Below are 23,372 nucleotides of genomic sequence, written 5' to 3' on the forward strand. Positions count from 1 at the left end.
ATGGCCAGGAGTCTGTACAGTGACCGGCTTCCTGGCTCCAAATGCAGCCACCCCAGCCCCTACTCCCCACAGTCAGTGCCAGGTCCTGAGGGCATGAGGCAACAGCCTTCCAGTCCACCTCTCGCTCCTAGGCCAGGCCCCACAGGCTCCTGCTTCCCTGGCAGCTGCACCCCCACTCCTGCCGGCCCAGCTCCCTCAGTAAATATATTGTATATTATACACTCCTTAGTACTTGTATAAAGCTTCAGCCCAAAGCGCTGAATCTTCATGATGCTCCAGTCTTTCAGGCAGAGAATTTCCCACAATGCTCTAGTCTCCCAGCACAGAATGTCCAATGATGCTCCAGTATTCCCAGGAGGGAACGTCCTAGGATGCTCCAGTCCACCAAGCACAGAATTTCCCATGATCCTCCAGTCGTTCCCAGCACACTGTCTCACAATGCTCCAGTCCACCAGCCACTGAATTTCCCACAGTTCTCCAATCTCCCCAGGAGGGAATGTCCTATGATGCTCCAGATTGCCACACAAAGACTTCCCATGATGCTCCTGCCCCCGGCTGATGGGGCTGGGCCACCCAGTGCCTTTGTGGCTGCCTTGCAGTAACCCTGGTGGCTGCAGCTGCTCCGGGAGGGGAGTGGAACAGGCACACACACAGGTGTGCATGGGTGTGGGTTGACCCAGGAGCACAAATGGACATGTGCAGGCTGGCCTGTGGGTGCAAAAGGGGCCCATGTGTGTGCGTGTGCACATGTGCCAGAATCATTCCATGGGCAGACGTGTCGGAGTGACACAGGGATCTCAGCACACTGCTCCATGCAGTGGATGCGCACGTGCGTGTGGATGAGTCATTACATGTACAGGTACAGCTGGGTGAGACAGGGATCAGTGTGGTTGTATGGAGAGGTCATTACATGGGCAGGCATGGTTGGGTGAGACACGGATCAGTGTGTGCATGGGCATGTGCACGTGACGGGGTGGTTGGACGAGGAGAGGGGGTATCCGTGGGCCAGTGTGGAGACAGGGATCAGTGTGGTTGTATGGAGAGGTCATTACATAGGCAGGCATGGCTGGGTGACAGGAATCAGTGTGGGCATGGGCATGTGAAGGGGTCGTTGCACGTGGAGGCACGACTGGGTGAGGCAGGGATCTGCATGTGCGTGTGCACGTGAAGGGGTCGTTGCATGTGGAGGCACGACTGGGTGAGACAGGGATCTGCGTGTGCGTGGGCGTGTGCATGTCAAGGGTCGTAGCACGTGGAGGCACGGCTGGGTGAGACAGGGATCAGTGTGTGCGTGGGCGTGTGCATGTCAAGGGTCGTAGCACGTGGAGGCACGGCTGGGTGAGACAGGGATCAGTGTGTGCGTGGGCACATGAAGGGGTTGTGATACGTGGAGGCACGGCTGGGTGAGACAGGGATCAGTGTGTGCGTGGGCACATGAAGGGGTTGTGATACGTGGAGGCACGGCTGGGTGAGACAGGGATCAGTGTGTGAGTGGGCGTGTGCACGTGAAGGGGTCGTAGCACGTGGAGGCACGGCTGGGTGAGACAGGGATCAGTGTGTGCGTAGGCGTGTGCACGTCAAGGGTTGTGGCACGTGGAGGCACGGCTGGGTGAGACAGGGATCAGTGTGTGAGTGGGCGTGTGCACGTGAATGAGGTTGTTGCATGTGGAGGCACAGCTGGGTGAGACAGGGATCAGTGTTTGCGTGTGCATGTGAAGGGGTCGTTGCACGTGGAGGCATGGCTGGGTGAGACAGGGATCAGTGTGTGAGTGGGCATGTGCACGTGAAGGGGTCATTGCACGTGGAGGCACAGCTGGGTGAGACAAGGATCAGTATGCATGTATGTGCCAATCCTCATGGGGGCTCTGCTCTGCACGTGCGCGTAGGGCTCGGTGAGTGTGCAGGCCACACTCGGGGTCCTCATACTATTCAGGTGCTGGGGCAGTCCCAGGCCAGACCCAGGGTGCATGCCAGCCCTAACTGCTCTGATGCCTAGGCCAGATGGGTTTCCTGCCCACACCATCACTGTCCTTCCCCTCCCAGGCCATGGGGCACTGCGCCCTCCACTGATACCCTCCCCCAGCTCGCATGGTAGCTACAGGGCCCTAGTAGTCCCATGAAGGGTGAGGGGAAGACCCGTGGGGTAGTGGCTTGGGGTCGTCTGGTGGCTCCATGCAGTGGGTGGGGAGGGGAGGATCCGTGGGGATAAGCCTGTGGGGTGCGGTGCCAGGGGTCTGCCAGGGGCTCAGACTGTCCTATTCCTGGCGGCCCCAGGGCTCCGATCCTGCCCCACGCGGCCACGCGAGGCAAACAGCTTCCTGTGCAGGCTCCAGACCCAGCTCTGGGGGAGAGAGAGAGCGGGGTGAGTGCTGGAGGAGGGGCAGACAGACACACAGGGAGGGGCGGATGGACAGCAACAATGGGGGGCAGACGGACACGAGGGGTGTGGGGGAAGACGGACACAGACTGGGGGAGAGGGACTAGACAGACGGACAGAGGCAGTGTGGGAGGGGTGGGCGCCCTGCCCGTGTGCTGAAGCAGGGCAGACGGACACACAGACTGACGGGCACCTGGGGGGTGTCCCAGCCGCTGTACCTCGGTGCCAGGGTCAGAGCGGGGTCGCCAGGTCGGGGGGGGCGTGGCCGTCTCTCTGGCAAACAAATAAAACACCATTTGTGAGGGTGCCAGGGTCACTGCGGGGAGGGGGAGGGGAGGGCATGGGGCTGGGAACGTGAAGTGGGGGGCAGGGTTGGAGCTGCGGGATCTCAGGGGGAGGAGACCATGGAGTAGAGCTGGGAGAGGGAGCTGGGGAGGAGAGGGGGTATCTGTGGGCCAGTGTGGAGGGTGGAGCTAGGGGCAAGGGCATGGGCGGCAGGGCGGGGGTGGGAAGGCTGGGGGTGCCCTGGTCCCATGTGGGGGACACAGATGGTGGCAGAAAGGCCCAGGGCAGCTCCTCCTAGGAGCCAGCAGGCCTGGGGACCTGCAGTGCTCAGGCTTGGGGCGAGGCAGGGCCGAGGAGGGGACGGGGGAAACGGTAACCAGCCTGGAGCCCTGCAGTGCCCTGCCTACAGTGCTGTCCATGCCCCCCCCCCCAAACACACCTTATGTCGTCCGTTCCCCCCGCACTCCTGTGAATTCAAATGCTCCCAGTGCTCCCAGGAAAGATGCCAGCCCCTCCCAGACAGCACAGACAGACAGACAGACACAGAGAGAGACAGCCCACAAGGCAGACGCACAGCCAGATACACAGACAGACAGACAGACACCCACCCGCCCACCAGCCACCCCTGCACAGACAGACACACAGAGAGCCAGAGACAGCTAGCTACGCACAGACAGAGCCCACCAGCGACAGACTGAGCCAGAGAGACACACACACAGCCAGCAACATCCATGACCGATGGACAGACAGACAGGTGGCTGGACAGATGGCTGGCCGGACCCCGCTCTGTAGGACAGCCCCCACCCCAGGCAGCTCTGAGTGGGCAAAGTGAGGTGACAGCTGGGCCCTCTGGAGCCCCGAGAGCTGAGATGGGGATAGAGACAAAGACCTACGCCTGCCCCACAGCCCCTGCTCTTCCCCTCTGTACTCACCGGCCGGCGCTGCACTGGGGCAGAGCCCCCTGGCGACTCTGCCCCCCTGGGGGACGGCTCCCCCAGAGCCAGGGCAGCTCCTGAGCCAGCGGCTGTCTCGGACGCTGCAAGAGAACCGGGGTGGGGGGTGAGGCCTGTGCCCACCCACACGCATTGCAGGGCATCACCTCAGTGACTGGGCTACAGAGCACGGAGCCGTGTGTCAACAAGAGGGACCAGCGTTGCTCCAGCAGCCTCAGTGCGGGGGAGAGGCAGAGACCCCCCATGTGTCTCCCACAAAGCCAGCCCACCACGCACTGGCCCCACAGAGCCCCAAGCCCAGCTGCCCCTTTGAAGCAGCCACGCCTCCCTGAATGCCAGGTGCCAGCAGGGGCGGCTCTACAAAGTAGGCTGCCCCAAGCAGCGGGCGCGAGCGCGCGCGCGCCCAGTCCCCCCGCGGGTCCCCTCTCCCCTCCCCCGCTTGAGCTCCGCTCGCCCCGGCATGCCTGCGGCAGGTCCACACACCGAGCTGACGGGAGGACCTGCCGCGCACGCGGCGCCGGCGAGCCCACCCACCCGGCCATGGCCCCCCAGGATGCCAGCCGCCCCCTAGCCCACCCCCACTGGGTGCCAGCAACGTGTACCCTCCCCATGGAGCCAGCTGTCCCCCCCTGGTTCCACGGAGCTCCCCAGAGACACCACCCCCGCAACCCCCTCGTCTTGGGGCTCACCGCGGGGGATGTGCTTGACGTCCAGCTCCCACTCCTCCTCCTCCTCCAGGTGCCCTGGCAATGAGCAGGCCCCAGGGGAGCGCCCTGCCGCAGGGGGCACAGGGCTGGCATCGCAGAACAGGCCCAGGGGGGCAGGGCCAGGGCGGGGAGACGACGTGGCAGCTGGCGGGGAGCATGGGGCCCCGGCCCAGGGGCTGAAGGAAGAGAGAGCCACCGAGGCACGGGTGCGGGCGGCTGCAGAGAGAGGGGATGAGAGAGCACCAGGGGAGAGACCCCCGGGCCCACAAAGGAGACACCTCTCTACCGCCAGAGACAGACTGCTCCCCAGGGAGAGACGGCTCCCAACCCTGCCCCCAGAGAGACAGCCTAAGAACCCCTCCCCTACCCAGGAGACCCCCATCGCCCCTGCTGCTCCCAGAGACACCCCCCCGAGAGACTCCCTGCCATGCCCCCAAGACCCCCCAGAGTGACCCTGCCATGATGAGAGCCCCACAGCCCACGGCACCCCCGTGCCCCAGCCCCCTCACCTCTGCCTGTGAGCAGGCTGCTCAGCAGAGCCTGGCTGGGGCCCTGGACGCTGACAAAGGGCTTGTCCCCGATGCCCATGGTGACCATCTCCTGCGTGCGCAGTTCTGGGCAGGACACAGAGAGAGAGGTCACAACACGGCCACGCGCCCCCATCACAATGGGTCAAATCCCCCAATCTTACCCTGCTGGGGCCACTCGCCGTCCCATCCCCCTCCTTCCCCACCCCATCACAACAGGGCCCACCCCCAATCCCATCCCGCCGGGGCCACTCCCCTCCCATCCCCCTCCTTCCCCACCCCATCACAACAGGGTCCACCCCCCACTCCCATCCCACCGGGGCCACTCCCCTCCCATCCCCCTCCTTCCCCACCCCATCACAACAGGGCCCACCCCCAATCCCATCCCACTGGGGTCACTCCTCTGTCCCATCCCCTCCTTCCCCACCCCATCACAACAGGGTCCACCCCAATCCCATCCCACTGGGGCCACTCCTCTGTCCCATCCCCTCCTTCCCCACCCCATCACAACAGGGTCCAGCCCCCAATCCCATCCCACTGGGGTCACTTCTCGTCCCATCCTCCTCCTTCCCCACCCCCACACAACAGGGTCCACCCCCCAATCCCATCCCACCGGGGCCACTCCCTCTGTCCCATCCCCCTCCTCCTCCTCCACCCCATCACAACAGAGCCCACCCTTCGAATCCCATCCTGCCGGGGCCACTCCCTCTGTCCCATCCCCCTCCTCCTTCTCCACCCCATCACAACAGGGCCCACCCTTCGAATCCCATCTCACCAGCAGCCACTCCCTCATTCCATCCCCCTCCTCCTTCCCCACCCCATCACAATGGGGCCCACCCCCCCAAATCCCATCATGCCAGGGCCACTTCCTCCGTCCCGTCCTCCTCCTTCCTCCCCACCCTGTGACGTTGCACCCTATAATGCTTTATAGAAATATGCTTATGAATGTAAATCTGACATAACTGGAATATGTTTTATGCTACATATGCCATGTAACATATCTTTGCAAAGGTTATGTTCTACTGAATGCATTCATCCTATTTGTATGCATGTATCGTTTTTATATTTGAAGTTATGAGCGTTGGCTCTATGCTTGTGTTTAAAGTGTTTGCTGTAGAAAGCACCTAAGGCAGATTTGGTCAACATAGCATGAAGGGTTTATTCAAGTAATTGGGAGTACCGGTACTTGGCCAACAATGGACTTTGGTAGACGCCAATCCACATCTGAGCTTTCCTGGGAACGTTTGGGCTAACATGGCGTTGGCCTATAAAGAACGAAGTCATGCATGGACATGTGACTTGCCCGTGAGACTCCAAAACTCCATCTTGGAGCTGTAATTCTACACAGGGGGAGAGAGGGGTTTCCACCCACAAGAGGGAGGCTATATAAGCCCCTGGGAAACCCCTCCATTTTGTCTTCAGCTGGCTCAAGAGATGGCCTCTCCACCCCAAAGGATGCCTGAAAGAAACTGGAACAAAGGCCAGTAACTTCAGGGGTGTGAGTGATTTCTGGACCCAGACTAGAAGGAGGTTAATCTGTCAAAGAAGCTTATTGGAACATCTCTGAGGGTGAGATTTACCTGCATTCAGTTTCCTATTATGTTAGGCTTAGTCGTGCATGTTTTATTTTATTTTGTTTGGTAATTCACTTTGTTCTGTCTGTTATTACTTGGAACCACTTAAATCCTATTCTCGGTATTTAATAAAATCACTTTTTACTTATTAATTAACCCAGAGTGAGGTCAGCTGTGCATCTCTCTCTATCAGTGTTATAGAGGGTGAACAATTTAAGTTTACCCAGCTCCCAATGGGATCCCAACCCCAAATAAATCCCTTTTACCCTGTATAAGCTTTGGGGTTATTTGGGGTTGGGATCCCATTGGGAGCTGGGCTTCTGAGTGCTGGAGACAGGAACACTTCTTAAGCTGTTTTCAGTTAAGCCTGCAGCTTGTGAGGGAGGTGGTTCAGACTTGGATCTGTGTTTGCAGCAGGCAAGCGTGTCTGGCTCAAACAAGGCAAGGTAGTGAAGTCCCAAGCTGGCAGGGAAAATGGGCTGAGAGGCAGTCTAGGCACATCAGGTGCCAGTCCCAAAGGGGTCATCTCAGCAGGGCCCATGCCTCGCATCCTCTCCCCTACCTTGTCACAAGGCCCACAGGTGTCCTCATGCATTACACCAAGAGCCATGTCCCCCCACCGATCCCATCCCCTCATCTTGCCATGCTGGTGTCCGTATCCTCTTGCTTCCCACAACCCATCACAATGAAGGTTACCCCTTCCCCCCATCCTGACATGCCAGGGCCCATGTACTAACCCAACAACCTCATCCCTCATGCCCCATCTCACTGCAGCCCCGGATCTCATCCTATATGTCCCCCCATTCCACCCCCACCTACCCTTGCTGAGCGTGGCCTGCCTCCACAGCAGCTGGGCCACAGCACTGGTCCACTTGTGCTTCACCTCGGGTGAGGAGGCCTGCAGCGTGTAGGCCTCACGGAGCTTGCGACGCCGGAACCAGAGCTCAAATCGCAGCCCGCTCTCCCCGATGTTCTCCGTCAGCCCCATATCTGCTGTCTGGGGGGCGGACAGCATGGCCATGAGGTGAGACACACCTTGAAAGCCTGTTTGCAGTACAGAGGGGGATCCATGGGGGAGGTAGTGCTGGGGGAGGAATCCTATGGGGCAGGGGGGGTAGTCCCCCGGGGCAGGGTGGGATGAGCCAGCACACCTTGAAGGCCTTTTGCAGCGGGGGCGGATCCCCTGGAGTGGAGCAGGGTGGGATAGGGCAGGGATCCCATGGGGCAGGGCAGAATGGGGGAAACAAGGCAGGGGGAGGGGATCCTATGGGGCAGGGAACATGGCAGGGGGAGGGGATTCCATGGGGTGGGGTGGGGGGAACAAGGCAGGGGCAGGAGATCCCATGGGGCAGGGCAAGGCAGAGGCAGGAGATCCCACAGGGGAAGGCAGCGCACCTTGTAGGCCTGCTTGTAGACATAGACGTCCAAGCCACCCTCGGTGCCCTTGCGCTTGCTGAAGAGCAGCAGCTGCTCGAAGAGGAAGACATGCCGATGGCACTTGCGGCGCCCACGCAGCACGGTGAACTCGTCCCGGTGCAGCAGCTGCCCCTGCGCCTTCAACTCCAGCTGCAGGGAAAGGAGACACCGCGGGCAATGGGCAACCTCCCCTGGGCCAGGCTCGCCACCCCCCAGGGACAGAGCAGTGCATGCTGGGAGAGCTCCTGGCCGCCCCCTCGGGTACGGATGGAGCAGTGCATGCTGGGAGAGCCCCCGGCCGCCCCTTTCCCCAGTTAGGGATGGAGCAGTGCATGCTAGGAGAGCCCCTGGCCCTCCCTTGGGGAAGGGACAGAGCAGTGCATGCTGGGAGAGCCCCTGGAGTCCCATCCCCCCCCCCCCCGAGACACAGCAGTGCATGCCTACACTCACCTCACAGCCCCGGATCTGCTCCATGGCCAGCAGGTTCCTGCCATGCTGCACCTGGGACTCCAGCAGCTGCTGCGCTGCCCGCAAGGCCTCGCGCTCCGGCGCCTGCTCCAGGTCTGTCTCCTGCAGCAGCTCCTCCAGAAAGCGCCCATAGTGCTCCAGCTGCTCCAGGGGCCTCTGCAGGGCACTTGCCAGCGCTGTGTCCTCCCAGGGACCTTCTAGGCTGCTGTGTACTGTCTGCGGGGAGGAGAGGAGAGGAGCTGAGCATGGAGCCCACAAGCCAGGCTACTGCACCATCACTGGGGCTTCCAGATCCCAACAGCTGCCCAGACCAAGGAACAGAACCCACAAATCCTAGCTCCCAGACCCCAGCTCTAACCACTAGACCCACTCCCCTCTTACCACCAGGGCTAGAACCCAGGAGTGCTGGCTCCCAGACCCCAGCTCTAACCACTAGACCCACTCCCTTCCTACCACCAGGGCTAGAACCCAGGAGTGCTGGCTCCCAGACCCCCCTCGCTCTAACCACTAGACCCCACTCCTTTCCCAGAGCTGAGGATAAGGACATAAGAAGGGTCACAATGGGTCAAACCAATGGTCCCTCTAGCCCAGTATCCTGTCTTGTGAAAGGCACTAGTGCCAGTGGCTCAGAAGGAATGTTATTGAGTGATCCATCGCCTGTCACCCAGTCCCAGCTACTGGCAGTCAGAGGTTTAGGGACACTGAGAGAATGGGGTTGCATCCCTGACCACCGTGGCTAATCGTCCTTGACAGATAAGTTCATGGAGGATAGGTCCTATTCTTTTTTTAACCCAGATATATTTAGGCCTTCACAACATCCCCTGGCAACAAGTTCCACAGGTTGACTATGCGCAGTGGGAATAATTACTCTGGTTTGTTTGTATGAAAACTGCTGCCTATTAATTTCATCAGGTGACCCCTAGTTCTTGTGTTATGTGAAGGAGTAAATAACACTTCCCTATTCACTTTCTCCACACCATTCGTGACTTTATAGACCTCAATCATATCCCCTCTTAGTCATCTCTCTTCTAAACTGAACAGTACCAGTCTTTCTAATCTCTCCCCATACGGAAGTTGTTCATTACCTCTAGTCATTTTTGTTGCCCTTCTCTGTACTTTTTCCAGTTCCAATATATCTTTTTTTGACATGGGGCAACCAGAACTGCACGCAGTATTCAAGATGTGGGCGTACCATGGATTTATATAGTAGCATTATATCATCATATTTTCTATCCCTTTCCTAATAGTTCCTAACATTGTTTGCTTTTTTGACTGCCGCTGCATATTGAGCGGATGATTTCAGAGAACTATCCACAATGACTTTAAATATATCAGAGGGATAAACACCAGGGAAGGAGAGGAATTATTTCAGCTCAGTGCTAATGTGGACACGAGGACAAACGGATATAAATTGTCAGTCAGGAAATTTAGGCTTGAAATTAGACGAAATTGACGATTGCATCAGGGGAGTGCAATACTGGAACAGCCTACCGAGGGAAACAGTGGGGGCGAAGGACCTCCATGACTTTAAGATTAAGCTAGATAAGTTTTGGAGGAGATGGTATGATAGGATAACGGGCTTAGTCAATAGGTCAATTAAGTGCCACACTGGTAAATAGTACAATGGGTCAATGATATGATATTCTTAACCTTTTTCCAGAGGGTATGGCTGGAGAGTCTTGCCCGCATGCTCGGGGTTCAGCTGACCGCCATATTTGGGATCGGGAAGGAATTTTCCTCCAGGGTAGATTGGCAGTGGCCCTGGAGGTTTTTCGCCTTCCTCCGAAGCATGGGGCAGGGGTCGCTTGCTAAAGGAGTGGGTGGATCGGCTTATGTGGCCTGCATCTTGCAGGAGGTCAGACTAGATGATCATAATGGTCCCTTCTGATCTTGAATTCTATGATTCTATGACTCCAAGATCTCTTTCTTGAGTGGTAACAGCTAATTTAGACCCCATCATTTTGTGTGAATGGTTAGGATTATGTTTTCCAATGTGCATTACTTTGCATTTATCAACATTGAATTTCATCTGCCATTTTGTTGCCCTGTCACCCAGTTTTGTGAGATCCCTTTGTAACTCTTCACAGTCAGTGTTAGACTTAGCTATCTTGAGTAGTTCTGTATCATCTGCAAATTTTGGCACCTCACTGTTTATCCTTTTTTCCAAATAACCCCGCTATTTACCTCTCTCCACAGTGAAAACTGAACATTTATTCCTATCCTTTGTTCCCTGTCTTTTAACCAGTTATTGATCCATAACAGGACCTCCCCTCTTATCCCATGACAGTTTACTTTGCATAACTGCCTTTGGTGAGGGACCTTGTCAAAGGCTTTCTGAAAGGCCAAGTACAATATATCCACTGGATCACCCTTTTTCCACATGGTTCTGCCCCCTCTCAGAGAATTCGAGTAGATTGGTGAGGCATGATTTCTCTTTACAAAAACATGCTGACTCTTCCCCAACAAATCATGTCCATCCATGTGTCTGATAATTCTGTCCTTTACTACAGTTTCAACCAGTTTGCCCAGTAATGAAGTCAGGCTTACCGGCCTGTAATTGCCAGGATTGCCTCTGCAGCCTCTTTTAAAAACTGGTAATACATTAGCTACTCTGCAGCCATCTGGTATGGAAGCTGATTGAAACGATAGGTTACAAACCACAGTTAGTAGTTCTGCAATTTCACATTTGAGTTCCTTCAGAACTCTTGGGTGAATACTAGCTGGTCTTGGTGACTTATTGCTGTTTAATTTATCAATTTGTTCCAAAACTGCACTGCTACAGGCTGGAGACCGACTGGCTAAGCAGCAGTTCCACAGAAAGTGACCTGGGAATTACAGTGGACAAAAAGCTAGATATGAGTCAGCAGTGTGCCCTTGTTGCCAAGAAGGCTAACGGCATATTGGGCTGCATTAGTAGGAGCACTGCCAGCAGATCGAGGGAAGTGATTATTCCTCTGTATTCAGCACTGGTGAAGCTGCATCTGGAGCATTGTGTCCAGTTTGGGGCCCCCCACTACAGAAAAGATGTGGACAAATTGGAGACAGTCTAGCGGAGGGCAACGAAAATGATTAGGGGGCTGGGGCACATGATTTATGAGGAGAGGCTGAGGGAACTGGGATTGTTTAGTCTGCAGAAGAAAAGAATGAGGGAGGATTTGATAGCAGCCTTCAACTACCTGAAGAGGGGTTCCAAAGAGGATGGAGCTCTGCTGTTCTCATTGATGGCAGATGACAGAACAAGGAGCAATGGTCTCAAGTTGCAGTGGGGGAGGTTTAGGTTGGATATTAGGAAAAACTATTTCACTCGGAGGGTGGTGAAGCACTGGAATGGGTTACCTAGGGAGGTGGTGGAATCTCCATGCTTAGAGGTTTTAAAGGCCCATCTTGACAAAGCCCTGGCTGGGATGATTTATTCAACATCCCTGTGGTGGGAAGAACATCTCAACTGCCCAACACTGTGGCCTTTAATTTCAAAAGGGGGAACTATACAAAAATGAGGGGGTTAGTTAGACAAAAGTTAAAAGGTACAGTGACTAAAGTGAAATCCCTGCAAGTTGCGTGGGCCCTTTTTAAAGACACTATAATAGAGGCCCAACTTCAATGTATACCCCAAATTAAGAAAAACAGTAAAAGAACTAAAAAAGAGCCACCGTGGCTTAACAACCATGTAAAAGAAGCAGTGAGAGATAAAAAGACTTCCTTTAAAAAGTGGAAGTCAAATCCTAGTGAGGCAAATAGAAAGGAGCACAAACACTGCCAACTTAAGTGCAAGAGTGTAATAAGAAAAGCCAAAGAGGAGTTTGAAGAACGGCTAGCCAAAAACTCCAAAGGTAATAACAAAATGTTTTTTAAGTACATCAGAAGCGGGAAGCCTGCTAAACAACCAGTGGGGCCCCTTGACGATGAAAATACAAAAGGAGCGCTTAAAGACGATAAAGTCATTGCGGAGAAACTAAATGGATTCTTTGCTTCAGTCTTCACGGCTGAGGATGTTAGGGAGATTCCCAAACCTGAGCTGGCTTTTGTAGGTGACAAATCTGAGGAACTGTCACAGATTGAAGTATCAGTAGAGGAGGTTTTGGAATTAATTGATAAACTCAACATTATCAAGTCACCGGGACCAGATGGCATTCACCCAAGAGTTCTGAAAGAACTCAAATGTGAAGTTGCGGAACTATTAACTAAGGTTTGTAACCTGTCCTTTAAATCGGCTTCGGTACCCAATGACTGAAAGTTAGCTAATGTAACACCAATATTTAAAAAGAGCTCTAGGGGCGATCCCGGCAATTACAGACCGGTAAGTCTAACGTCGGTACCGGGCAAATTAGTTGAAACAATAGTAAAGAATAAAATTGTCAGACACATAGAAAAACATAAACTCTTGAGCAACAGTCAACATGGTTTCTGTAAAGGGAAATCGTGTCTTACTAATCTATTAGAGTTCTTTGAAGGGGTCAACAAACATGTGGACAAGGGGGATCCGGTGGACATAGTGTACTTAGATTTCCAGAAAGCCTTTGACAAGGTCCCTCACCAAAGGCTCTTACATAAATTAAGCTGTCATGGGATAAAAGGGAAGGTCCTTTCATGGACTGAGAACTGGTTAAAGGACAGGGAACAAAGGGTAGGAATGAATGGTAAATTCTCAGAATGGAGAGGGGTAACTAGTGGTGTTCCCCAAGGGTCAGTCCTCGGACCAATCCTATTCAATTTATTCATAAATGATCTGGAGAAAGGGGTAAACAGTGAGGTGGCAAAGTTTGCAGATGATACTAAACTACTCAAGATAGTTAAGACCAAAGCAGATTGTGAAGAACTTCAAAAAGATCTCACAAAACTAAGTGATTGGGCAACAAAATGGCAAATGAAATTTAATGTGGATAAATGTAAAGTAATGCACATTGGAAAAAATAACCCCAACTATACATACAACATGATGGGGGCTAATTTAGCTACAACAAGTCAGGAAAAAGATCTTGGCGTTACGTGGATAGTTCTCTGAAGATGTCCACGCAGTGTGCAGAGGCGGTCAAAAAAGCAAACAGGATGTTAGGAATCATTAAAAAGGGGATAGAGAATAAGACTGAGAATATATTATTGCCCTTATATAAATCCATGGTACGCCCACATCTCGAATACTGTGTACAGATGTGGTCTCCTCACCTCAAAAAAGATATTCTAGCACTAGAAAAGGTTCAGAAAAGAGCAACTAAAATGATTAGGGGTTTAGAGAGGGTCCCATATGAGGAAAGATTAAAGAGGCTAGGACTCTTCAGTTTGGAAAAGAGAAGACTAAGGGGGGACATGATAGAGGTATATAAAATCATGAGTGATGTTGAGAAAGTGGATAAGGAAAAGTTATTTACTTATTCCCATAATACAAGAACTAGGGGTCACCAAATGAAATTAATAGGTAGCAGGTTTAAAACAAATAAAAGGAAGCAGCAAAGAATCCTGTGGCACCTTATAGACTAACAGATGTTTTGCAGCATGAGCTTTCGTGGGTGAATACCCACTTCTTCGGATGCAAGCAGTGGAAATTTCCAGGGGCAGGTGTGTATATATAAGCAAGCAAGAAGCAGGCTAGAGATAACGAGGTTAGATCAATCAGGGAGGATGGGGCCCTGTTCCAGCAGCTGAGGTGTGAAAACCAAGGGAGGAGAAACTGGTTCTGTAATTGGCAAGCCATTCACAGTCTTTGTTTAGTCCTAAACTGATGGTGTTAAATTTGCAAATGAATTGGAGCTCAGCAGTTTCTCTCTGGAGTCTGGTCCTAAAGTTTTTTTGCTGGAGGATGGCCACCTTAAAATCTGCTATTGTGTGGCCAGGGAGGTTGAAGTGTTCTCCTACAGGTTTTTGTATATTGCCATTCCTAATGTCTGATTTGTGTCCATTTATCCTTTTCCTTAGAGACTGTCCAGTTTGGCCGATGTACATAGCAGAGGGGCATTGCTGGCATATGATGGCATATATTACATTGGTGGACGTGCAGGTGAATGAACCGGTGATGGTGTGGCTGATCTGGTTAGGTCCTGTGATGGTGTTGCTGGTGTAGATATGTGGGCAGAGTTGGCATCGAGGTTTGTTGCATGGGTTGGTTCCTGAGCTAGGAATGCTTCCGCCGACGTGCACAAGCAGAAATTGTGGAAAAACAACATCGCTTGCCTCACAACCTAAGTGGTGCAGAACGCAATGCCATCCACAGCCTCAGAAACCATCCTGACATTATAATCAAAGAGGCTGATAAAGGAGGTGCTGTTGTCATCATGAACAGGTCTGACTACCAAAAGGAGGCCATCAGACAACTCTCCAATACCAAATTTTACAAGCTACTTCCCTCAGATCCCACTGAGGAATACACTAAGAAACTGCACCATCTACTCAGGACACTCCCTACACTAACACCGGAACAAATCAACATACCCTTAGAACCTCGACCAGGGTTATTCTATCTACTACCTAAGATCCACAAACCTGGTAATCCTGGATGCCCCATCATCTCTGGCATTGGAACTCTCACTGAAGGACTGTCTGGATATGTGGACTCCCTACTCAGACCCTATGTTACCAGCACTCCCAGCTATCTCCGTGACACCACTGATTTCCTGAGGAAACTACAATGCATTGGTGACCTTCCAGAGAACACCATCCTAGCCACCATGGATGCAGAGGCTCTCTACACAAACATCCCACACACTGATGGAATACAAGCTGTCAGGAACAGTATCCCTGATGATGCCACAGCACAACTGGTTGCTGAGCTCTGTGCCTTTATCCTCACACACAACTATTTCAAATTTAATGACAATATATATCTCCAGATCAGTGGCACCGCTATGGGCACCCGCATGGCCCCACAATATGCCAATATTTTTATGGCCGACCTGGAACAACGCTTCCTCAGCTCCCGTCCACTCACGCCCCTTCTCTACCTACGCTACATTGATGACATCTTCATCATCTGGACCCATGGGAAGGAGACTCTGGAAAAATTCCACCACGATTTCAACAGCTTCCACCCCTCCATCAACCTCAGCCTGGACCTATCTACACAGGAGGTCCACTTCCTAGACACCACGGTGCAAATAAGTGGTGGTCACATTAACACCACCCTATACCGAAAACCTACCGACCGCTATGCCTACCTTCATGCCTCCAGCTTCCATCCCGGGCACACCACAAGATCCATTGTCTACAGCCAAGCACTGAGGTACAACCGTATCTGCTCTAACCCGCAGACAGAGACCAACACTTAGAAAATCTCCACCAAGCATTCTCAAGACTACAGTACCCACATGAGGAAATAAGGAAACAGATCAACAGAGCCAGATGTGTACCCAGAAGCCTCCTACTGCAAGACAAGCCCAAGAAAGAAACCAACAGGACTCCACTGGCCATCACATACAGTCCCCAGCTCAAACCCCTCCACCGCATCATCAGGGATCTACAACCCATCCTGGACAACGATCCCACACTTTCACAGGCCTTGGGTGGCAGGCCAGTCCTCGCCCACAGACAACCTGCCAACCTGAAGCATATTCTCACCAGCAACTGCACACGCACCATAGTAACTCTAGCTCAGGAACCAACCCATGCAACAAACCTCGATGCCAACTCTGCCCACATATCTACACCAGCAACACCATCACAGGACCTAACCAGATCAGCCACACCATCACCGGTTCATTCACCTGCACGTCCACCAATGTAATATATGCCATCATATGCCAGCAATGCCCCTCTGCTATGTACATCGGCCAAACTGGACAGTCTCTAAGGAAAAGGATAAATGGACACAAATCAGACATTAGGAATGGCAATATACAAAAACCTGTAGGAGAACACTTCAACCTCCCTGGCCACACAATAGCAGATTTTAAGGTGGCCATCCTGCAGCAAAAAAACTTTAGGACCAGACTCCAGAGAGAAACTGCTGAGCTCCAATTCATTTGCAAATTTAACACCATCAGTTTAGGACTAAACAAAGACTGTGAATGGCTTGCCAATTACAGAACCAGTTTCTCCTCCCTTGGTTTTCACACCTCAGCTGCTGGAACAGGGCCCCATCCTCCCTGATTGATCTAACCTCGTTATCTCTAGCCTGCTTCTTGCTTGCTTATATATACACACCTGCCCCTGGAAATTTCCACTGCTTGCATCCGAAGAAGTGGGTATTCACCCACGAAAGCTCATGCTGCAAAACATCTGTTAGTCTATAAGGTGCCACAGGATTCTTTGCTGCTTCTACAGAACCAGACTAACACGGCTACCCCTCTGATACTAAATAAAAGGAAGTTCTTCTTCACGCAGCGCACAGTCAACTTGTGGAACTCCTTACCTGAGGAGGTTGTGAAGGCTAGGACTATAACAATGTTTAAAAGGGGACTGGATAAATTCATGGTGGCTAAGTCCATAAATGGCTATTAGCCAGGATGGGTAAGAATGGTGTCCCTATCCTCTGTTTGTCAGAGGATGGAGATGGATGGCAGGAGAGAGATCACTTGATCATTGCCTGTTAGGTTCACTCCCTCAGGGGCACCTGGCATTGGCCACTGTCGGTAGACAGATACTGGGCTAGATGGACCTTTGGTCTGACCCAGTACGGCCTTTCTTATGTTCTTATGTTCTTATGATTTATTTGGGGTTGGTCCTGCTTTGAGCAGGCGATTGGACTAGATGACCTCATGAGGTCTCTTCCAACTCTAGTCTTCTATGATTCTATGAAAACCTCCTTTACTCACACCTCAACCTGGGACAGTTCCTCAGATTGGTCACCTACAAAGAATGGCTCAGGTGTGGGAATCTTCCTCACATGCTCTGCAGTGAAGACCAATGCAAAGGATTTGTTTAGCTTTTCTGAAACCTCATCTGCCTTGAGTGCTCTGCTAGCACCTCAATCGTCCATGGATTGTTTGGCAGGCTTCCTGCATCTGATGGACTTAAAAAAAGATTTGCTGTTCGTTTGTGTGTCTTTTGCTAGTTGCTCTTCAAATTCCTTTTTGGCCTGTCCAATTACACTTTTACATTTGACAGGATAGAACCCAAGTGTCCTGAACTCCCAGCCCTGCCTTGCCTAACCACTAAACCCCACTCCCCTCCCAGAGCTCTGAGCTTCTCCATGGGTACACGCAAGCAGACAGACAGTACCTTGTGGGCAGCTTGCTGAGAGGCCAGTGCTGCATCAAGCTTCTGCCGGTTCTTCACGTAGAGGGCATAGAGACTGAACTGGTCCGCCTGGCGCAGAGAGTGATGGGGAATTAGAGCCAACTTCAGCATCACCACCTCCCCACAGCACAGGGCACATGGGGGAGACGCAGAAGGGCAGGGCCAATTCAATTAGAGCAGCATCCCAGGGCAGATGGGCTATGAGCTCCTGCAAGGGGCTGCTGGCATCTCCTGGGGAGATGGCGGGGGTGCCAGTGAGCAGCACTCATGCCTTGGTGCGGGGAGGTACCTGGGAGAGGGGAGTTCTGGGGGGAGAGTGTGGGTCCCCAGACGGGTCACGGGGCTGGACACTCACATATCGCAGGAAGCAGCCCCCTGCACGGAGAGGATGGCTGGCGCAGCCCTGCAGCTCCTTCAGGAAGTAGGTGCGGTGGAAGCCCAGCAGCCGGTCACGGGTGCCCTCCAAGGCACCGCACTCGCGTTTCAGCTCGGGGGGTAGCTCCTGGCACCCTGACTCCAGGGGCAGCAACTCAGCCAGGCAGCCTAGATACTCCTGCTCCGAGGCAATCAGCTCTGCCACCAGCCGCTGCTGGGCGCTGGGCAGGAGAGGAGATGGGCATCAGCGAGGGGCCCGGTGCCCTACCCTGTGGGTGCTGATGAGCCTCCCGCCCTGGGGCTCCCCTATGTGCTGCCCATGGGTCACCCAGCCTGGTGATCCCCTCAATCCCATGGGCATCAATAGCCCGCCCATGGGTACTGATGGGCCCTGCGCTCCAGTGCCCCCACACCCTCACAGGTGCCAATGGGCCCTCCACCCCATGGGCACCAACAGGTGGTGCCAGGGCGCACTTCTCTCAGATGGGGTGATGGGTCCCAATGTGTGGGGTATTCGGGTCCCAGTGCGTATGTGGGGTGGCAGTCGTGGGAGGGGGCAGTGCCCAGAACCCCAGGGTCCTGGTCTGGTGCAAATACCCCTCCTCCAGAGCAACTCACCCCAGGCGGCGTTTCCGCTCAGTGCTGGGCGTGCTCCCCCATGGCGCCTCGGCTCTCTGGGCGCTGCTGCGAACCAGCATCACGTGCTCCCGGGGCGAGCAGGTCCGGTCCACTACCTCCTGGCTGCTCACTTCCAGGCCGCGAATGAGGACGCTGGGGCGGGGAGGGCCGGGCTCGCTCAGTGCCCTCTGCGTGCTGGGGGGACCCTTTGCAGGATGCTGGCAGGGGGGCAGTGTGCCCAGAGGCAGCGTGGGTGCCTGGAAGAAGGCAGCGGTGGAGGAGCTGGTGGGAGGGGGGCTCCGTTCTTCGTCGCTGTTCTCCATGGGGCCTCTGGGGGACGCTAGTGAGTGGCAAGAGGGCACCTCACACAGGCCAGGGGAGAGGCTGCCGGGCGGAGGCAGCAGGCAGCTCATGCTGCGGGAGGAGCCCAGGCCGGTGCCCAGGCCCCTCGTTGGGCGCTGCGGTGAGCAGGAGGCGCTGGTGCTGTCAGCCCGGCGCCGGGGCTGGGGTCCAGCCTGCAATGCCACCTCCAGCCGCCGCTGCAGGAGGCGCCCCAGCTCCTGGCAGCGAGCCCGGCAGCGCCCCAACTCCCGCAGCGCCCAGGGACTCTGCACTGCCAGCCCACGCATCTCCTGGAAGGCGCTGTCCGAGATCTCGCCATGCTGCTGGCAGTACTGGCCCAGCGTCCCCAGCACCACCTCTGGCCCTGCGCCATCCTCAATGGCCGACAGGCGCCGGACGCCCTCCAGGGCCCAGTCCTGAGCCTACGAGAGACAGCGGGAGAGATGGGGTCAGAGTGACATAGGCCATGGGGGACAGGGAGCGGGTGCCAGGGGGGACAGGGCGCCAGGGTCAGAGTGATGCAGGCCATAGGGGGATGGGGAGCCGGGGATGGGGGGCAACGGGGAGCTGGGGACAGCCCTGCAATGGAAATGGGCAGGAACAACAAACGGACCCAGGAAATCACCCCCACTCCAATGTGTGACGCTGCCCTGGGGGCATCCACACCCGCCTCTGGCATGGATAGTGGGGCTGAGCTGCCTCTGATGTGGGGTCTGCTCCCCCTGCCAGGAACACCCCCTGGGCTGAACTAAGCTGGATGCTAAAGCGGAAAGGAGGAATGGGGCGGGCACAGACAGGCAGAGGGGGCATGCCTGAGCGGCTGGCACCTGCTGCAGGAAGCGGTGCAGCCGCAGGGCACTGTGCATGGTGTGCGCACAGCTCTCCAGCCGGCGCTCGAAGCTCTCCAGCTGCTGCCCCTCAGCTGCCAGGTCCCTGTCACCAGCCAGATGCAGAGCCTCGTGCCCTCGGGCCAGCCATTCCTGGGAGAGAGAGGAGGAGACCGGGCAGTGCTGTCCCTTCTACACTCGACACCTGTCAGCACAGAGTGCCCCACGGAGCTGACGCACCACAGACGCAACCCCCGCCCACTCCCATATAGAACACCCCATAGAGCACATGTCCCCCCAGTATAGAGTGCCCCGCAGACCCAATGCACACCCCACAGCATGGAGCCAATGCTCTCCCACTCTCAGTATGGTGCATCCTGCAGAGTCAGTGCACCACTTCACCCCCATATGGAGTCAATGCACCCCCTCAACCCCATATGGAGCACCCTGCAGAGCCCATGTCTCCCCCACTATAGAGCCCCCTACAGACCCAATGCACACCCCACAGCATAGAGCCAACGCCCAGCCACCCTCAGTAAGACATTGCCTGCAGAGCAGATATCCCCTCAGTACAGAGCGCCCGGCAGAGACCCATTACCCACCCCAATACAGGGATCCCACAGATCCAAATACACACCCCACAGTACAGAGCGCCCCGCAGAGCCTACACTGCTCCCCAGTACAGAGCGCCCCACAGAGCCTACGCCAGCCCCCCCGGCACAGAGCGCCCCGCAGAGCCTACGCCAGCCCCCCCGGCACAGAGCGCCCCGCAGAGCCTACGCCAGCCCCCCCGGGACAGAGCGCCCCGCAGAGCCTCGCCAGCCCCGGCACAGAGCGCCCGCAGAGCCTCGCCAGCCCCGGCACAGAGCGCCCCGCAGAGCCTACGCCAGCCCCCGGTACAGAGCGCCCCGCAGAGCCTACGCCAGCCCCCCCGGCACAGAGCGCCCCGCAGAGCCTACGCCAGCCCCCCCGGCACAGAGCGCCCCGCAGAGCCTACGCCAGCCCCCCCGGCACAGAGCGCCCCGCAGAGCCTACGCCAGCCCCCCCGGTACAGAGCGCCCCGCAGAGCCTACGCCAGCACCCCCGGTACAGAGCGCCCCGCAGAGCCTACGCCAGCCCCCGGTACAGAGCGCCCGCAGAGCCTCGCCAGCCCCGGTACAGAGCGCCCGCAGAGCCTTCGCCAGCCCCGGTACAGAGCGCCCGCAGAGCCTACGCCAGCCCCGGTACAGAGCGCCCCGCAGAGCCTCGCCAGCCCCGGTACAGAGCGCCCGCAGAGCCTACGCCAGCCCCGGTACAGAGCGCCCGCAGAGCCTCGCCAGCCCCCCCGGTACAGAGCGCCCCGCAGAGCCTACGCCAGCACCCCCGGTACAGAGCGCCCCGCAGAGCTGGCACCCCCCAACATGTAGTGCCCCAGAGAACAAGGCAGTGCCCTCCCAGTATGCAGCGCCCCACCCACACTCTTCTCCTCAGGATCCCTCCCTGCAGCCCTCAAGTGGGTGAGGGATGTGTGTCTCACCTTGGCGAGGGTGTGAAAAGCCTCAAACTTCGCCAGCGTCTCCTCCACGGCCACCACCGAATCCCCCACCTCCATGGGGGTGAAACCTGCCAGCGCCTGCTCCCCACGGTCAGCCAGCCAGCCCACAGCCTGCCAGGACAGAGGGTGAGAGCAACAAGAATGGGCAGGGGGGCAGGCATGTGGGGATCAGCACCCCAGGCATGGCGGGGCAGAGGACATGGGGGCTGCCAGACTGCTGGGCGCGGGAGTTGGGAGGGGATCTGGGGGAGCGGGGACAGAACCCCAGGCACAGGCGTGGCAGAGGACAGGGAAGGTTTCGGTGCCAGATAGGGAGGGGCACATGGGGGAGGTGTCAAAGTGCCAGGCATGGGGTAGATGAGGCATGTGGGGGAAGCATGCAGCAGGTACGGAGGCTGTCAGGTGGGAGGGGATGTCAGTGCTCTGGGCGTGGGGTGGGGAGGAAGGTGAAACACACAGCAGCACAGTGGGGGGACAGTGGGAGGGGAAGGTCACCAGGGGAGGTAACAGAGCAGTACTACCTGTGTCAGCTGCCGGCAGCCCCTCTCCTGCTCCAGCTGTCCCAGGCGCCGATTGCTGAGCTGCACCAGCCTATGAATGGCATCGTCCACCTCCTGATACAAGCTGGCAGCCCTCGCGGCCTGGGCACTGGGGATGGGAAAGGACATCAGCCCCTGCCCCACGTGCCGCCCCTCGTGCCACACCGCTGCCCCCATGCACCATTCCCCCAGCCCCACATGCCATCCCTCGTGCCAAACCACTGCCCCCATGCACCATTCCCCCAGCCCCACATGCCGTCCCTCGTGCCACACCACTGCCCCATGCGCCGCCCCTCGTGCCACACCGCTGCCCCCATGCACCATTCCCCCAGCCCCACATGCCGCCTCTCATGCCGTACTGCTGCCCTACGCGCCGCCCCCAGTACCACGTGCCGCCCCTCGCACCATACTGCTGCCCCATGCACCGTTTCCCCTGCCCCACGTGCCATACCGCTGCCCCATGCGCCACCCCACACACCGTCCCTCGTGCCACACCGCTGTCCCATGCGCCGTTTCCCCAGCCCCATGTGCCATCCCTCGTGCCATACCGCTGTCCCATGCGCCGCCCCACACGCCGCCCCTCGTGCCATACCGCTTCCCAATGCGCCGCTGCACACGCCGCCCCTCGTGCCATACCGCTGTCCCATGTGCCGCCCCCCCAACACCATGCACCCCCCCCCCACTGCCAACCCCACACTTGCCCAGCCACCCCCATGCTGCCAACTCCATCTAGCCACCGCCCCGCCCCGCCAGCCCCCCACACTGTGGCCCGGGGACAGCAAATAGCATGTCACTCCCTGCCTCTCACATCACCATGCCGCCAACCTCGTCACCCCCCCACCCGCTCCGCCAGGCCACAGGGTATAGGGAAACTTCCCAGGCCAGTGTGTGCATAAAGGGGGCAGAGACCACCTCTCCCAACTACAATGGGTGAACTCCGGCACAGGGGCCATCCCCCAGCATAGGCTGTGGGGACACCTCACGTGTCGGGCCCAATCCCCTCCCACTGTTAGGCCTGGTGTCCCTCCCCTCCCATGTGGAATGTGGGACAGGGGTCACCTGCAGGTTCCTGGTGGGGGCAGTCGAGCCAGCAGGGACCCCCCGCTGCTCTGCAACTCCAGCAGCCGTGGATCTGACAGCAGCTTCTGCATGGCATCCTTGTGCCCGGAGATCCGCACAGAGAGCGCCTGCGGGCACATAACAGTGAGCAATACAACACACCCCCGCACAGCCAGCCCGGCCCGGCCCAGAGCCTCCAGGCCAGCCTGGCCTGGGCCAGAGCCACTCGAACAGCCGGTCTGGTCCAGAGCCCCTGCCCAGCCATCATGGCCTGGTCCAGAGCCCCCCGCCCAGCCAAGGCCAGAGCCCCCCGCCCAGCCAAGGCCAGCTCAGGCCAGAGCCCCCCGAACAGCCAGCCTGGCCCAGAGGCCCCTGCTTTGCTGACTAAGCCTAGAGCCCCCCACCCAGCTGGCCCAGCCCAGAGCCTCCGCAGGAAGCTCCAGGGGGCCCTGCAGGGGCAGGAGAGTCACAGGGGAGAGCCAGGGAGGTCTGGAGGGCTGCGTGGGAATACAAGGTGGCAGGAGACCTGTACGGGGAGGGGAGGACAGTTGTAGCCAGGCTGGGGAGCGAGGGAGTCACGGGAAGTGCTAGGCAGAGACGGGCTCC

At 56.6% G+C, this 23,372-nt stretch overlaps 1 protein-coding gene across 4 annotated transcripts in view; it reads right to left on the reverse strand.

Moving 5' to 3' along the window:
- Positions 1-1,182: 1,182 nt before the first annotated feature.
- Positions 1,183-23,372, reverse strand: part of ARHGEF40 (Rho guanine nucleotide exchange factor 40) — a 29,177-nt gene continuing 6,987 nt past the window's right edge. For 2 of the 4 annotated variants that reach the window (XM_039499152.1, XM_039499154.1), the window contains 15 exons: positions 22,767-22,894; positions 21,690-21,816; positions 21,151-21,279; positions 19,635-19,787; positions 18,466-19,229; positions 17,828-18,068; positions 17,455-17,541; positions 8,290-8,523; positions 7,819-7,989; positions 7,243-7,420; positions 4,832-4,936; positions 4,305-4,538; positions 3,595-3,698; positions 2,596-2,650; positions 1,183-2,341 (listed from right to left, as the gene is read on the reverse strand). In XM_039499152.1, the coding sequence (XP_039355086.1) occupies positions 2,609-2,650; positions 3,595-3,698; positions 4,305-4,538; positions 4,832-4,936; positions 7,243-7,420; positions 7,819-7,989; positions 8,290-8,523; positions 17,455-17,541; positions 17,828-18,068; positions 18,466-19,229; positions 19,635-19,787; positions 21,151-21,279; positions 21,690-21,816; positions 22,767-22,894 (2,697 nt within the window). In that variant the 3' untranslated portion in view covers positions 1,183-2,341; positions 2,596-2,608. The remainder of the gene's footprint in view (positions 2,342-2,595; positions 2,651-3,594; positions 3,699-4,304; positions 4,539-4,831; positions 4,937-7,242; positions 7,421-7,818; positions 7,990-8,289; positions 8,524-17,454; positions 17,542-17,827; positions 18,069-18,465; positions 19,230-19,634; positions 19,788-21,150; positions 21,280-21,689; positions 21,817-22,766; positions 22,895-23,372) is intronic. The other 2 variants (XM_039499155.1, XM_039499153.1) reach the window with 2 other exon arrangements.

Source organism: Mauremys reevesii, linkage group 13 (assembly GCF_016161935.1).
Source record: "Mauremys reevesii isolate NIE-2019 linkage group 13, ASM1616193v1, whole genome shotgun sequence".
NCBI lineage: Eukaryota > Metazoa > Chordata > Testudines > Geoemydidae > Mauremys > Mauremys reevesii.